This window comes from Lissotriton helveticus, chromosome 8 (assembly GCF_964261635.1).
Source record: "Lissotriton helveticus chromosome 8, aLisHel1.1, whole genome shotgun sequence".
Taxonomy (NCBI): domain Eukaryota; kingdom Metazoa; phylum Chordata; class Amphibia; order Caudata; family Salamandridae; genus Lissotriton; species Lissotriton helveticus.
In genome coordinates this window covers 1,596,209,687-1,596,227,376 of record NC_136069.1, presented here as the reverse complement: position 1 = coordinate 1,596,227,376, position 17,690 = coordinate 1,596,209,687, and the positions used below count along the sequence as shown (strand labels likewise).

At 44.5% G+C, this 17,690-nt stretch overlaps 1 protein-coding gene across 1 annotated transcript in view; it reads left to right on the top strand.

The window, feature by feature from the left end:
• The window catches only part of LOC144773550 (interleukin-1 receptor type 2-like), a 95,647-nt gene extending 78,620 nt beyond the window's left edge, over positions 1 to 17,027 (top strand). The window contains exon 6 of the mRNA XM_078658641.1: positions 16,746 to 17,027. Coding sequence (XP_078514767.1) covers positions 16,746 to 16,768 — 23 coding nt within the window. The 3' untranslated portion in view covers positions 16,769 to 17,027. The remainder of the gene's footprint in view (positions 1 to 16,745) is intronic.
• The last annotated feature ends 663 nt before the right edge of the window (positions 17,028 to 17,690 follow it).

Genomic DNA, 17,690 nt, shown 5'->3' with positions numbered 1-17,690 from the left:
AAGACTGTCCCGCTACCCCCTTTTCCCTGATACCGAGACTTTAAGGATCCCTCGATCCCTTTGTACATATTACTGCGAGAACTTGCCTTTATTCTATATATAAAGACTCTTAAGAATCTACTCTCGTGTGGTGTCCCTTTGTAGTGGTGCGATTGCTCGGCTGTTACGATTGAAGGAGAGGAGCCTCGCCAAGGAGGCCTCTCGACGGCGCTCGGCCTATTCCATAAGGAGAGGTGGGTCTCGGGGTGGTCAGTCAGACATCTTCTGTTTCCCCTGGGATCGCCTTTCTAACACTCACTCTACCCTGTTGGTTGCAGTACCACATGGCGGAGGTGTTGTCCGTGAAAACCTGTACCAGCTTCCCCTTGATGGACGGTAGGAAGGCCTTCAGTGACAGACAAATAGCTTGCAACTCCAACAGATTTTTGGGAAATGGAGACCAGAGTCCTCTGAGCTCCACCTCCCCAAGATAACCTCCACATCCAGCAGGGACGCATTTGTTACTATTGTAAACTCTGAATAAAGAGGGGCCTTCTCCTGGTCCAACTGCGGTCACCACTGGAGGTCATGTGCAGTTACCTCCAAAACCTGGATGGCATCGGACAAGTTGCCTTGGTGCTGGGCCCATTGGGACTTCAGATTCTTCTGCGGAACCCCAGATTCTACCTGTCATAGTTGTCAGCAGGCTGCATGAGGCCAACAGGCCAAAAAGCATCAGAGCTGCTCTCACTGTGATGCAGCACTAAGACTGAAACATCATATCATAGTCCTATGTCCTGGACTCGTTGCAACGGAGCAAAGAGCCTGAACAAGATCAGCACGAATCACACATGTGGTAACATCCTAAATAGTTTGAATCTGTGACGCCCTAAGTTCTTCCAAGACCAACATCAAAATCTTGCTGGCCATATCTCAGAGGGCAAGCATTTATACTCTTAATAAACAAACTGCATCGACTGACCACAGTGCTAGGCTGGCCTAGGAGAAAATGTCTTTTTCTGAATTCTTCAATCCTCTTGAAAATCCTTGTCCCGGGGGGCTTTAGGGAACTAATTTAGATTCAACTTGCTGGTGGAAGCCTGAACCGCCAGACTTTTTAGAGTATGATGTTGTGTAATGAAAGCATGGTCACCAGAAGCCAATCAATGGTATCTGGCTACCTACCTATTCACAGGTGCACATGAACAGTGTTTTGATCACGTGCCCATTAATTTATCCGTAAGGGCTTAATTACATTTTGGCAAGGGCTCAGATGAGGCTGGCCTAGGCAAAACCTTAGGAAGAACATTTGTCTCGACTTTATCAGGAGGTCCAAGACCTCAGCTGTCCATCTAATTACAACAGCAAATTAAGCATTCTCTCCCGATGGTGCTACAAGGGATGAAATTAACCCTGTGGCACTGTAAGTATCAAGCCCACTGCCTTATGTAAGTTCATGTAAAAGCTATCGTCATAATCCGGGGGTAAATCATTCTGATCATTACCATCTCTGAGTGGTGGCAAGCATTGGTTAGAGACAGAGCCCAAAGGACAGAGGAGCCTCTGAGGATGCCTTTGCGGTAATGGTAGTATAGAGTCAGACTAAGGTCCTAGGGGTTCAGATGGTACCGAGGATGGATATGCTGGCGGTAATCTGACTAGGAGCCCCAGCGGCTTTTTGGGGCATGAAAGTGCACAAGTGGAAGTTGAAAGGAGTGCAAAAATATGAAGCATGTCATCCTTAAAGGCCAAGACATGCTGTGGTGTCGCCGATGGCCCTGCAAACTTGGGCCACTTTGGGATCAACTGCAGAATTGACCCTTGACTGGAGACCAGAAGCTAGATCGATTGGTACATTTATGCCTGTGCTATATCTCTTTTGATAGAGAATAGAGGGAAGGGATTGAGTCTGGCTTCACCTTCTTGCGTTTGGACTTTGACTTACTGAACTGCGACGCAAAGATAATTTCTTTTGAGTGTGTAGGAAAATGCTCTTTTTGACATGGTTATCCCCCACTTTTTGTCTGTGATCTGATGCAACTTTGAAAGTGTACTGGGTCCCTGCTAACCAGGTCCCCAGTACCAGTGCTCTTTCACTAAACTGTAACATTGTTCCACAATTGGCACCACTTTAGACTCCAAGTAACTTCCTAGTATATTGTACCCCTGGTACCTAGGGCATTGGGACTAAAGAGGGTCCCTAAGGGCTGTAGCATGAAATGTGCCACCCTTAGGGAGCCCTCACCAAGCTCTTGCAAACTGCCGTTGTAACCTGTGTGTCTTGGTGCATAAAAAAGTGAAGAGTCAACATTGCATACATCCCTGTGTGCCATGACTGCCAAGTACTGCATGTGGTATTGGTAAGTTACCCCTACAGCAGGCCTAACAGCCCTAAGACAGGGTGCACTATACCCATGTATGAGCATATCTGCAAGAGTGGATGTGTCTCTGTGATATCTAAGTCCATTCTTAGGTACCACAAGTGCACAGGGAAGCCATACTGAGTACATGGGCTGGACACTTGTGATTACTAGTTCCCCGGCTACATAACTTCACTGTAGCCCCAGATGTTTTGGACCAAACATCTCGTGTTAATAAACCTGCTCTGATGCCAGTGCTGAATTTATTAATAAATGCCCCTAAAGAGCACCTTAGAGGTGTCCCCTGAAAACCTGCCGATTACTAATGTGTTGACTGACTGGTCTCGACCAGCCTGCCACCCTACACAAGTTTCTACCCTCCTAGGGTGAGAGCCATTGCTCTCGGAGGTCGGGAATTAAGCCTGCTCTGGGCAGAGGTGTTTACACTCCCTCCACACAGGAACTGCATTCCAGGGCAGGAATCTTCAAAGGCCCTCCCTGCCACCTTTGTTATGCGACCAATTCCTTTCCCTGTACTGACCCCACTTTTTGGAGGCAAGAAAGGTGGGGAAAATTAGTAACATTAGGAGGTGTGCCCACGCCAAGCCAGAACTACCGATAAGGTGGGCTAGCTGATATGACACCACATTTTCAGATTCCTCCATTTTGTTTTGGATGGAACTAGCCTTCTAGTGTCAGGGTTTTGCCCACTTCCAACAGGAACTGGTCCTATTGAGGGCGTACACACCCTAAAGGTAGGTAGCCCATTTACTACCTGTCACTCCCCTTAGCGCTACCACATTGAGTATTTAGGTGGCACCCCTGAATCTAAGAGCTCAAATTCGACTGATCTAGAGAAGAAAGATGAAGAGTCGCTCCCTGGCAAGAACTGCAGAAAACCTGTGATTATTTGAGTGTGCAACCTTGCCTGTTTTTAACTCTCTCGACAATTCTGAGAGAGTGAGTGACTCGTCCTGCGAGCTGGATATCTACGACAGCGTCGGGTAGCCTGGCAGCACTTTGAAAAATCGACTACAGCCTCCCTTGGAGTGGAGAAGCTGCTCCCTTGCAGTCAGTTGGCCCCGAAAAGCAGAGTTCTGGTCTACCGCTTTGCAGCTACTCATGCTATGGAGGGTCAAATCTGCCCAGTGTGAAGACACCAACACCAAATCTCGGGGTACCGGATGCCCTGCACCAAACACTGACAGTCCAATCCGGATTCTCAGTGCACCATGAGTGAGAATTTTTCAAGGGATGTCAGCATCACTGAGACCCACTTCGTGATTGGCCCTATTGTGCTGATTTTACCCCTACTAGCTGTTTGTCCCTAACCAAAAGGAGCACCTTTGCGCATACAGCCCAGTCAGACTCCCCACTCTGCACCCGAGCCGCCTGGCCCAGGTACCAAAGAACCGTCTGTGCCCCCTTGCTCTAAGGCCCCTTGCACCCGAAGCCCTTGTTTGGGAGCTCTCTGACTTGTCCCCCTGTGCAGCCTGTTTCCAGGTGGCTCCCTTCCCCGTTCCATGCACAGCTACCAACCTAACCAGCACCTTGTACCCGGCTAGAACTGTGAGTAGTACTTTGGACCTTGGCCCTGTACAATCCAAAACCCAGAAGGGGGATCCCCTAAACAGACTGTACTTACTGTTATGCATATATGTCCTTTCTTCCATAGGATTGCATTGTAAGTAAAGGCACACAAACTGCTAACAAAAAAAGTACTTACTTTTGAAGAAGTTTTTTTTTCAAATTTGGTCTTGGATTTAATCTTGGAGTGTGTGTCTCATTTATTGCCTCTGTGATTACAACAAATGCTTAACACTACCCTCAGACAAGCCTAACTGCTCGTCCACACTACACAAAAATAAGAGTGTTAGTATCTACAGAGGGGCTTCAGGAGCAGTAGCAGGTCAGCGCTCTTGACTTAGAGTGGGACATACGTGAGGTCTGTAACTTCTTCCCATGTTCGGTGACATACAGCTTCATGGTCTCGGATTGCCTTTGGGTGCATGAGGTCACACTCATTTCATGACTTGGAGTCGAGCCCAGAACTCGGGCACTAAAGACACATTGTGTGCAGGTCAGTGAAAAAACCTATTTCGGCTGGTCAGTGACCAACATCTTTTTTTGGTAGTCACAGCATGATTTGAAGCCTGTCGTGTTAGGAGGGGACATCGCTCCTTTGCTCACTGGGTTTAGTTTCTGGGATCGTCAAAAACCAACAAAAAAAGAGGAGAGCTCTAGATCCACATTTGAAGCCGCAGGAAGAAAGGCACAGACATTGGCACACAGGGGTGGTGGTTATATGCAGCTACACCCTGTCACTTCCAGGGTGAAGCAAAGTCGACGCGGAGCCGCACAGAGCCACTTAGCAGCACGTGGAGCACTGCTATGAAAACATTCCGGATCCAGTATGGCACCTGGGGAATATTCTAAAAGTGAGTACTCTGCGGTTAGGAGTATCCATCAGAACAACATTTTGACATACAGGTGTAGACAATATTAAAGTAAAATAGATAGCACATACTGAAAAAACTATTTGTGTAGGCAATATTTTTACTATAATAATAATGTACCACAGTTTTCTGGTACCCGATATCGTATGATACAACCAGGTTGAACGAATGGTGGTGTAATGTGTGCAGTAATTCTGTGGGCATTAGGACCTTCTCGGCTGAGGAGGCGGGATGAGGGAGGGACAGGGGAAGAGAGCAGACAGAATAAAGAAGATTGAGACTCCTGCACCTGAGTCTGTGTCCTTTGTTTTAGGACACTACAACTGGCGACGAGGATGGGATGCATTAATGGAAGCTAACCTCACGTTAAAACAAAGCAAAGTGTGAGTTCCATAAGTCCACGTTGAAGTTCTTTGGCCATATCTTCTCACATGCAGGAATGAGACCGGATCCAGACAAAGTGGCTTTTTTGAATAATACTCCCAGTCCTCGTGATGCAGGAGCTGTTCGCTCCTTTTTAGGGATGGCCAGCTACTGTGCTCTGTATATCCAGGACTATGCAACCATCAGCTATCCCCTGAGACAACTCACAAAACCAGGTCACCCGTTCAAATGGTCGGCAGGCTGTGAACAGGCATTCAATGAAATCAAAGCGGCGGTGGAGTCAGCTGACAATATGGCTTATTTTGATCCAAAAAAGAAGACCGAAATCACTGTTGATGCCAGTCCTGTGGGGCTGTGAGCTATTCTAGCTCAATATGACTGAAAATGAACAGCCATATATAATAGCCTATGCCAGCCGAAGCTTGACTGAGACGCAGAAAGCATATTCACAGCCAGAGAAAAAAATGCTTGGCTGTTGTGTGGGCCTGTGAGCATTTTCACATTTTTATATATGGAAAACATTTCACGCTGATTACTGATCATCAGACCCTCATTACTATCTTTGGTAACCCTAGAGCTAAGATGCCACCGAGAATAGAATGCTGGGGTCTTCGTCTCCAAGAATACACTTACACGATTGTGCACAAGCCCAGAAAAGCAGAAAACCCTGCTGATTACATGTCGAGGCACCCTAAACAGACAACCAAGTGTAGATCATCTGTGGCCGAGGAATATGTCTGGTTTGTGGTAGATCAGGCCCGGCCACCAGCCGTCCCGCTGGAAGCCATCCTGGATGCCACTCTTGAAGATGCCACTCTACAAGACGTCATGCATCGCATACATAACAATGACTGGAGACACTTAGATGTCAACCCACCTAACAGTCCAATCGATAGACATGAACTTGCCGCTTTCAAGCACGTGAAAGAGGAACTGTCTGTAGCCACCAATGGCCTGCTCTTACGAGACAATCGAATAGTTATCCCAAGACACTTACGACAAGGCATTATTAATCTGGCACATGAAGGCCACAGAGGTATAGTGGCCACCAAGAGAGCATTGAGGGACAAGTCTGGTTCCCCGTATTAGACCAAATGGTAGAGCTTACGTTGAAGGACTGTCCCCAATGTCAACTGGTCAGTCGACCTGGTCCTCCCGCACCATTGCAAATGTCCCGATTACTGGAGGGTGTTTGGCAGCATGTTGCTGTAGACTTTTTTGGGCCATTTAAATCGGACAATATATTCTGGTTATCATGGATGAGTATTCATGTTTTCCTATTGGCCAACTCATCGCGTCTACAAAAGCGTCCAACACAATACCTGTCTTGGATGTAGTGTTCGCCGCCTGGGGCATTCCCAAAATAGTGAAAACAGATAATGGGCCTCCATTCAACAGTCAAGATTTCACGGACTTTGCCAAGCATCTCAACTTCAAGCATCGCAAAATTACACCTCTATGGCCTCAGGCTAATGGAATGGTAGAGAGGTTTATGTCTACATTAAAGAAAGCCATTCAACAGGCAGAACTGTCGCGGAAAAACACTCAAATGGCGTTAAATGAAGTTTTGCGAGCTTACAGAAACACGCCACATTCCACTACCGGAAAGTGCCTCGCGACCTTAATGTTGGGCCGGCCGGTGCGCACCAGAATACTCATGATCGACTGGAAGGGTGGCGTAGGGTCACAAGACTCTGATCTCGATGACATAGCTTTTACTGACCGACTCAAGAAAGAAAGGATGAAAACTTATGCGGATCCCCGTCGGCGAGTGGCACCCTCCTCGATTCAAGAAGGTGACTGGGTACTAGTAAAACAAGAACAGCAAAAGAAAACTGACTGTCGCTATCATGACACTCCACTAGTAGTCACCAAACAAAAAGGAACCATGATCACTGCTGAATCGGATGCGAAGAAAATCACCCGGAATGTGGCACATTTGCAGAAATGCAGTCCTTAAGTTAAAGAACTGCTTACTAGCGCTGTCTCTGGAGAAACGAGACCTAGTGAGCCTGACATCAGTGATCAGATGTCGAGAGTAATCTCTGATGGACGAGAATCTGACGGTCAGGATGTCCAAACCCGTCCCCGCCGAGTCGTCAAGAGACTATATGACATTTTCTCTTAATTATATGTTGAAAGAAGTCTGGACTAAACTCATTGTGTTAAGAAAGGGGGAGATGTAATGTGTGCAGTAATTCTGTGGGCATTAGGACCTTCTCGGCAGAGAAGGCGGGATGAGGGAAGGACAGGGGAAGAGGTGGAGTCATGCCCGGGGAAAGGGCAGTGACGGAATAATGAAGATTGAGACTCCTGCACCTGAGTCTGTGTTCTTTGTTTTAGCACACTACAGGTGGTGTAATGGCAGTCACCATCATGTGCAACATTGGTACATTTAAGCCCTTTGAATGTGGTTAAAAAAGATTTTGGACTTTATCAACTAGGTAATTAATTCAGTTATTAAGAAATCATCGCATATGTATCTAGCAGTTTCAGTAGCTGACCGCAAGTCTAACTAGTTCTAGTGTATTTTTAATGTTTTATGAAGCAAGAACATGACCCAGTTGGTGTCAGAGCAGGAACTATTATTTACGAGCAAGATGGCGTCTGGCTAGGCGGCTAGAGGAGATCGCTCCTTTGCCGACCTGCAAGAGTATGTAGAGCTGAACGGAAAACGATAAGTCTAGAGCATCCCGTTAAGCCTTAAGAGCTTAACTGAATATTGAACCTTTCTGCAAACATACCCGAATGTGGCTCGAAGAAGTCCTTGGCTTTTATCCACCGGCGGCGGCCGCGGTGCGAGATTCGAAAAGCCATCAGCGTTTCCTGCACTCCTGGCTGACCAGCGCTACGGGCGGAATCCACGGGACAGGCTACGGGGAGGACTGGGCGGAGCACGGAGTTCGCGGAGCCGGCAGCACGAACACCAGACGGCGCAGGAGGCACAGAGGAGCAGAGTGTTCGTTGTAGCGCTGCAGCGACTGAAACGACTGCCAAACCGGAGTCTAAAGCGAGGACACTGGCAGTGGAGCAGACGGCGGCGGAACATAGCACAGCTGAGACAAGAGCAGCGCAAGACAGCAAATGGTTATCCCCACGGCGACGACCCGAGAGGGCTGAGTGGATCCCAGACCACAATACACAGGGACTGCAAAGGCTGCAAAAGCTGCAAGGCTGATTCCGGCGGCAGGGGTAAGCCAGAAGCAGCGTGTGTGGTCAGAAGGGTGGTCAGAAAGGCTACAAGAGTGATATTGGCCTTAAAAACTTCAGCAGGCAAGATTGTGGGAGCAAGGGATAATACAAGGGGCAATACGCCAAGGTGGACCCTGACCCTAAGTCTGAGTTGCAACTTGACTAATGCTGAACGTATAAGAGCTCTTCGGCGACATCACTACTCAGGGGCAAAAGCGGAAGATAGAAAAGTGGCTGAATCCGCAAAGAACTCTGTGGGGGTTAAGATGGCACCGAAAACCACTCGAGGGGGAAAGCCTAAAGCTCCTGAGTCAGGCGAAAATCTTGGCAAACAAATCTCTGGGCAGGTCACGAGAAAACAAGGGGGTGATAAGGCTAAAGATACCCACACCCAATCTCATAGCACTTTGAATGAGGAAGGAGCATCCGCCTGGAGCAAAACAAGAGCCAGAAAACAGGCTGCAATAAACGCGGCACAGCTAACAGGACAACTGAAGGGCATCGCCGGGTATTTTTCTTCCTCTAACATTATAAATACAGCTAAACCGACTACTGACAATGCGCTTGAACTACCCAGTACCCCAACGGCAGAGGCTCAGTGGGGCAATATCATGGACCTGAATGATATTGTGGATAGCATAGGGGAAGATATATGCCCCACTGAAGAAACAGCAGCAGCAACGGCAACGTCAATGGGGGTAAGCATGGATACCACCATTAGAGGGACTCCAGATACAACAAACACTATAGCGCAACAAACTGGGCTATTGGTACAAGAAATAACTGCAGATAGCGGCCTTAGTGGACAAGAGAACAATGTAGACCCAGTAGATAATTTTTACTCGGTTACAGACGGGTCTGATACTTCTAAGGACACACAGTCTGACCTGGAAGAGAATGATGAGACAAATACAGATTCAAGTCTGGCCATAAGTCTGGAAGGGAGAAGTGGATCACCAAAGGGGAAAGACCATGAACCAAGGAAAAAAAGATTGTCTAGGCGTCAGAGAAGCACGCAATCGCAAGAGAAGGCTGGTAGCAGTCGCAGACGAGTCAGCGTGGCGAGTACTGAGACAGAACCTGGCCTACACTGGGATTACTCAGCCACTGAGCATATTTACAACGAGATAGAGAACGAGAAGGAGGAGGATCCTAGTGCTGGGGGGGCACATGGACAAACATCTTCAACAGAACCCACTCTTCAATTAATTCTAAATTCAATTAAACAATTGCAGGATGCAACAAAGGCAGAGGGGAAGAAAAACCGCTTAGCGACCAAACAATTACAAGGAGCTATTAAGAAGGTAGCCAAGATATGCACAGCCACCAATACAAGGATGACACACCTGGAGGACAGAACGGGTATGGTGGAAGACCAGCAAGCCAAAGACTCCGCAAGATTGATGGGGTATGAAAAGCGAATGGTGGATGCCCAGTGGAAGTTAGAAGATTTAGAGAATCGTCAGAGACGGAATAATCTTCGAATCCTGGGCATAGAGGAAGGGGCAGAAGGCGGGGACATCAGGGCATATACACTGAGAATGTTTAAAGGAGCTTTCCCAGAATTAAACCATTGGGACTGGGATAGGGAGGTACAAAGAGTACATCGATTCCCAATGACCTTAAAAAAGAAAGGGCCCACCGCTGCGGCAGCTGAGGGGGTACCAAGATCAAGAGCTATATTAGTGTATTTTGGAACTTCTTACTGAGGGAGGAAGTATATGCAAAAGCTCGCCTCAATGCCAAACGACTGTTTGAAAGCCAGTCCTTTTTTTCAACCCCAGATTATTGTCATAGCACAGTCGAAAGGAGATGGAGACTCAGGGAACTACTGGATCCATGCCACAAGATGGGCTTGCAAGCATATCTAATGAACCCGGCAAAACTTAAAATAGTATATAGGAACACCACCAGGGTTTTCTTCTCCGAAATCCAAGCAAAAGAATATATGGACACAATACGTGTTAGCGGAGAGAACAGCAATGAGGCGAGGGATCTATCTTGAAGACTTCTCTGAAGATGTTTTTTCTAAAGAACTGGCGCATTCAGACAAAGAACATGTTGGTCTAAGATTGATTTAACTTGTCCAAAATATATAAAGAGGTAAAACATGGATGAAAGAGGATTAAGGGCAAAGGGGTTGGGAATATCGGCTGGGGACAAAAACAAGGACAATAGTATATAATGATGAAGATAACGGTAAAGCCATGGTGTTTAGGGTAAAAGGGGATGTGAGGATATTAAACCGAAGTAATTTATTCAGGAGATCTAATGTAATATTCAAGGTCGGCAAAGGGGAGTCGATAGTCAGACTCCATCACAGAGGCCAGCGGCCTGCTTGCTCTAATAGGTGGGGGGGTGGGGTGGAGGGAGGGGGAGGGAGGGGGGGAAAAACCCAAAAATTCATCACATCAAGATAAGATAAAACAAGAGGAGGATCAGAGAAATCAAACTATAAAAGATGAGAGAATAGAAGGAAGGCTGAATGTTGATATGAGGATAAAACAAGAATATCAATGCGGATAGGCACACTGAATGTTTGTGGATTAAATGATGGAAGGAAGCGAAGGAGTACTTTAAAACCATGCATGTTGATCTGCTTTGTCTACAAGAGTCGCATATAGAGGTGGCCCAAAAGGGATTACTGGGGCAGCTAGGGTTCCAACTGCTTTCTCACACGACACAAGGGACAAAGACTCGAGGGGTGGCTGTATTAGCACGACATGGCGGTGTGGTTGTTAAAAGACAAAAAGCAGATCCTTATGGGCGTTGGGTGCTAATGGAATGTCAGATGAAGGGGTTTAATTTTACTTTATGCTCCCTGTACGCTCCGACAGCTGATGATCCAGAAATGATCAACGGGATGAATTCACAATTGTCTAACTGGCCACAACCGTTGGTGATATGTGGAGATCTAAACATTAACGGCCTGAATGGGCTATGGAAGAATGATCCCCAAAAATTTGGGGGAAGGAAAAAGAGAAGTCATGCGGCTTTGATAAGGCTTATGGAAGACAATGGCTTAATAGATTTGTGGGAACAGCAGCATAATGTTGGTGGGGGAAGTACGTATTTTTCGGCACCCCACAAAACATTAGCAAGGCTAGACTATTTTTTGGTCTCCCCTACAATAGCAGCTATAGGTAAAGTGTATAGGCTCCCAAGGGTTTTTTCCGACCACAATCCTCTGATTTTAGATATTTCAATCCCAACGCAACATAAACAAACCTCAAACTGGTCTTTTGAGAGGGCCTTATTACAAGATGCTAAGTATATAGAGTATATGAGAGAATGGTTGAAAGAGTTCTTAGAGGCAAACAGAGGAACAGCACCACTTGCTACAGTCTGGGACACAATGAAAGCAGGCATAAGGGGAGAGACACTTAGCTATTCAATAAGACGAAACAAGACAGAAAGGGAGAAGATGGCAGTGAAAATAAGAACGGTGGCTAATATTGAGGAAGAACTTGTTGCTGCCATCAGGGCTAAGCAAGATATTACAATGATATTGCAGAAATTAACAATTGCTAAAGCTGCAGTGGGGGAAATATTTGCATCTAAAGCAGCAGGGAAATACCTGGCATGGAGGAAGGAACAATACGAATATAGCTAACAGATCGGTCGTATACTAGCTATATGAACAAGGCAGGGAACCACAAAGGGGGATATTGCGGAGATTATGCTTCAAGATGGAACCAAAGCAACTACACCTAGGGATATATGCACAAGATTTCAAGAATTTTATCAGCTACTTTACAGTCCGGATCAAGGGGCCAAGATGCGGGATATAGAGGAGTTTCTAGAAAGCGCACACCTAGAAAGACTGGATATGGTCGATAAAGGGGGTCTGGAAACAATATTTAATCGAGAGGAAATGCAGAAAGCAATTTCTGATCTCCCAGCTGGAAAAGCTGTTGGCCCGGACTCCATCCCGCTAGAATTCTATAAAACCTTCTTGCACGAAATAGAAGGGGACTTTTTTAATTTAATAACTAACATGCAAAATGGTATTCCTCCCCCAGAGTCTTGGAGTGAAGCAGGGATGATCGTGTTCATTAAAAAAAATAAACCACCGACTAATCCCGGGTCATATAGACCTATTAGCTTAATGAATAGCGACGCTAAAATGTATTCGAAAATTCTGGCAAATCGATTAGGGAGTGTAATAGGTAAGATCGTATCCCCCAGACAGCATGGGTTCATATCCGGGAGAGGCACTGCAGAGCATATTAGGAGAGTGTTGACTCTGTTTGATGGCACTATAGCCTCACGAGACCCTATGTCATTAATATTATTAGATGCGGAGAAAGCATTTGATAGGGTCTCGTGGGGGTTCCTCTGGGCAGTGCTAGAAAAAGTGAATCTAGGGAGCATATATAGAAATGCGGTAAGAGCATTATATTTTAATCCAAAAATAAAATTAAGGATTATGGGCGAAATGAGCAATATAATAACGATTGGGCGGGGAACCAGACAGGGGTGCCCGTGCTCTCCGCTCCTCTTTGCCCTATATATAGACGCATTCATTCGAAAAATAGAACAAAACGCAGATATTCGACCAATTGTTTTGAATGGATATGAAACAAAAATTCTGGGGTACGCGGACGATTTGGCGGTTACATCAAGTGATCCCGAATCGGCCCTGCGAGCAATAGAAAGCGAGGCAGTTATATATGGAAAACTATCAGGATACAAGTTAAATGCAGATAAAACACAGGTAGTAGCAAACCAAAAAATAACGCTGGTGGACCAAAGAATTACTGGAACAGCGATGTATCTAGGGGTTTTAATCACCTCTGATATATCAACAGTTGTGGCAAAAAATATAGAACCTATGATCAGCAAAGCAAAGCTTGAGTTTAACAGACTAAACAATCTACATTTGACTACAATTGGTAGGTGTAATATGATAAAAATGTAATTTTTACCTAAAGTATATCTCTTCAGGACCATTCCCCTGTTATTTGACAATAAATGGTTTAGGGAGCTAGAAGGAGTAACAAACAGATTTATATGGGCAGGAGGAAGAACACGTCGCAGCCAAAAATTTCTATCGCTACCTCGGGAACGTGGTGGGTTAATGCTTCCGGATTTTAAAGCCTATTATTGGGCTGCAGTTTTGCAGTACATAAAAGGGATGCTGGGGGGAGATATAACGGACAAATGGAGAGGGAGGGATGGGATCCCAGATGTATATGAACTTTTGGTCAAAGACTCGGATAGATGGCTTCTCAAATATGTGGAGAAAAGCTATTATAAGAAGGTACGCTTTAAAACCCTGGGGGCCGCTATAACAATATGGTCCACTATTAAAAAGAAGATAAAATTGGGCAGAATGTGCTATTATACACCACTATATGGGAATCCATCTCTCCCAGCAATATTCCAGGACTCTGTAATGAAAGGCTGGGATAGGCAGGGGATAAAAACTATAGGAGAACTGATAGGGGCGGCAGGGGAAATAATTACCTATGAGAGTGCGCAAAGGCTATATAATCTAAGCCATAGAGATTTTTATAAATATCTACAAGTTAGGTCAGTTATATCCAAAAAACGTGGGGGGGGCGTTGATATGCAAAAAATAGATATAATGGAAGATATAAGAAAGGAAACTGGTTGCTCCATATTCCAGCTATATGGTGAAATCTGCAAATATAAGGAAGACGACTCTAATAAAATGTTTGAGAAATGGGGAACAAAATTGGGGCTGGCAGGGAATGAAGCCGAGAAATCATTAAAAATGTCAAACACCGTACTAAGGGCAACAAATCTGCAAACCCAGCAATATAAAACTTTGTTTGAACTATACCATACTCCTCACAGGGTGGCACAGTGGGGTGGAACTAGTGGCATAACCTGCCCGAGATGTCAATCTAATCAAGCCGATACTATTCATATGTTCGCCTCATGCCCTGCTTTAAATATATACAAACAAGAGTTGGAACAATTTTTTAAGAATTCGTTGGGAATGAACCTAGCGCTAAGCGACGAAGTAATGATTCTAGGAGTAACAAAATATGGTTTGGAAATACCTCACTATGAGTTTTTGTATATAGCCATGGTATTAAGTAGATTATGCATAGCGTCGCTTTGGAAAGACCCCCGGCCACCGACATTACAACAATGGGTCTCCAGGGTTCTGGCGATATTTACGTTGGAACAGGCACTATCTGAGAAAAAGGGAAGGGCAAAAAAAGAAGTTGCGAGACGGATATGGGCTCCATTAATAGAATGGAAACGAAAACTGGGGGAGGCTTAAGTCTGTAGCAAGACATTTAACAGTTTGTATTTTTTTTGGAGCTAGGAAGAAAAAAGGAAGTCAGAATTCGTATGAGAACTTTGTATGAGGATTAATTTACTGAAAGGAATGTTTTATGTTAACTATCTTGATGAATAATATAATGAAAATGTAATCCTGATGTTGATGAACAATAAAAAAATTAGAAAAAAAAAAAAAAGAAAGGGGGAGATGTAATGTGTGCAGTAATTCTGTGGGCATTAGGACCTTCTCGGCAGAGAAGGCGGGATGAGGGAAGGACAGGGGAAGAGGTGGAGTCATGCCCGGGGTAAGGGCAGTGACGGAATAATGAAGATTGAGACTCCTGCACCTGAGTCTGTGTTCTTTGTTTTAGGACACTACAGGTGGTGTAATGGCAGTCACCATCATGTGCAACATTGGTACATTTAAGCCCTTTGAATGTGGTTAAAAAAGATTTTGGACTTTATCAACTAGGTAATTAATTCAGTTATTAAGAAATCATCGCATATGTATCTAGCAGTTTCAGTAGCTGACAGCAAGTCTAACTAGTTCTAGTGTATTTTTAATGTTTTATGAAGCAAGAACATGACCCAGTTGGTGTCAGAGCACTTTACAGGAAAAACGAGAGGTATTTGTAGTGCAAAAGAAAACAATATACTAAAGGAGAATAAACAACGGGAGGTATTTTTAGTGCACAAGAAACCAATATAGAAAAGGAGAAAAAAACAAAAAACAATGAGGTATTTGTAGTGAACAAGAAAACAATATAGAAAAGGAGAAAAACAACGAGAGGTATTTTTAGTGCATAAGAAAACAATATAGAAAAGGAGCAAAACACAACAAGAGGTATTTGTACTGCACAAAAAATATGGAAAAGGAGAAAAACAAAAAGGTATGTGTAGTGCACAAGAAAACAATACAGAAAAGGAGAAAAAACAAAAACAACGAGAGGTATTTGTAGTGCACAAGAATACATAGAAAAAGGAAAAAAACTAAAGGTATTTGTAGTGCACAAGAAAACAATATAGAAAAGGAGAAAAAAACAAGCAGTATTTGTACTGCACAAGAAAACAATATAGAAAAGGAGAAAAAAACAAGCAGTATTTGTACTGCACAAGAAAACAATATAGAAAAAGAGAACACAGAACAACGAGATTTATTTGTAGTGCACAAGAAAACAATATAGAAAAAGGAAAAAAAGGAATTGGTAAGACTCAGTGGGGTGATGTGAGCAAGCGCTTTACAGGAACATGAAAGATAGTTATAGTACAAATGGCAAACAATAGAGGTGAACAAGGATTAGTCAAATAGGCAAAAGTACATAATCAAGTAATAGGATGGGAGATGAATAAACGTTATATGATACTGATGGAATTATAGAAAAGGCTAACCTAACCTTTCTTGAAAATGTGGAATAGCTAAAACACATATGGGGGGGGCTCTGTGAACAAATTTACATATTCCTTGTGCTTCTGGTCAGGTGAAACATCTGGCAGATTGGTTTGTGTTGACCAGGGCCACTAGAATTATGCAAATTAGTGGCATTTTCGGCCTGAATATGAATGTGCCCCATTGCCACATACTCTATCCTCTCTTGCATAATCAGCAGATTTCAGCAACAACAAAAAAATTCTAGCTCAAACGGATTAAAAGTTAATAGAAACAGAGCAACACGTGTTATGGCGCAGTGGAAGGCCCTTCAAAACTTTTTGTTGCTGGTTCTGTATGTGGGTGTCAAAGTGGTACTAATGAGGTGAAACGTTTGCCCAGAAAGTGTTAACATGTGTCAAAATGCCAAAATAATGAGGCAAAATTAACACAAAATGTGCTGCATTAAGCTTCAAATTTTGCCACAACATTTACTCAACCATGCCGCATAATTTGGTCCTCCCCTGCCGCCTAATTCAAGTATCCCTGGTACTGACCCCCTCTGCGGGACAAGGCTTATTTGCATACTGCTGGTTCCTGTCTGTATTTCATCGACCAAAAACAATGGATTATGTCTAGAATATTTGCTAATCTAATAATAATTTTTGCATTCTCCCGTCACATTTATTTTCCACTGTTGTTGTACAAGTCAATAATATTAACTGAAGCTGTCCGTGTTACTTTCAGGAAACCGGAAGTGCACCAGATAGGTGCCAATGTAAGACGTCACCTCGACTGGCAAAGGACCCGGCAGCTGTTGCCAGCTTCTTCCCTGTGATGTTCCGCCCTGGAGATGAAATAAAAGCCATCACCCATTCTAAACATTTTGATACCTTTTCTAGGCGAGCTTGTAACCAATTCATCTACAGAATGTCTTCTTCATGTCGCTTCCATGTTTTTGATGTTCTTTATATGCATAGCAACTCTTGCTATACATGCTCAATTTAAATAAAATAAAGTTTGTGATTTTTTTTCAGTTGCACAATACTCCTTCGGATGCTAGCACTAACAAAGGGGAGAGCGCAATCAAGTTGTGAAAGTTCCTCTGAGTGTATGCGTGCGTTCTGCGATAGGCAGGGAGAAGGTATTTTAAGGTTCTCCTTGTATCTCATCCCAGAAGGGGTAGATTTTCTTCGAGCTGAACGTGCATTAGAGAAGGTACCTTTGCTCCAGTTTGCACTCCCAGAACCACCTTGGACATGAGATCCTTTGACGAGTGGTCCTGGAGGGGGTCTACCAATGTCCAATGCAGTGCTTGAAATGAAAAAATAGAAGTGCAGGTACTCTGTACCGGAGTACCTGCTTGTTTCTGAGAAGTGCTGGTACTCCCCAATTAAAAGTATAGCATTTCTCTTGAGAAGTGCCGTTACTCTCTCTCCCAAAATGAAAAAAAGTGCCGGTACTCCATACCGGACAGTACCGGCCCATTTAAACCACTGGTCCAATGAGAAACTAAGAAACAGGGCTCTGAGATGAAAGCGCTTAGAAAAAGTGAATCAGATTTACCTGCGTGGGGTCGGTTATTCTTAGATGGAGCAAAGGTGAAATATTGTGACATTAGAACGTAGAGGTTTATCTTCTAGGCCAAGATGTTTACAGGAGTATTTCAGGGACGACTGTCTAATCCTGGGT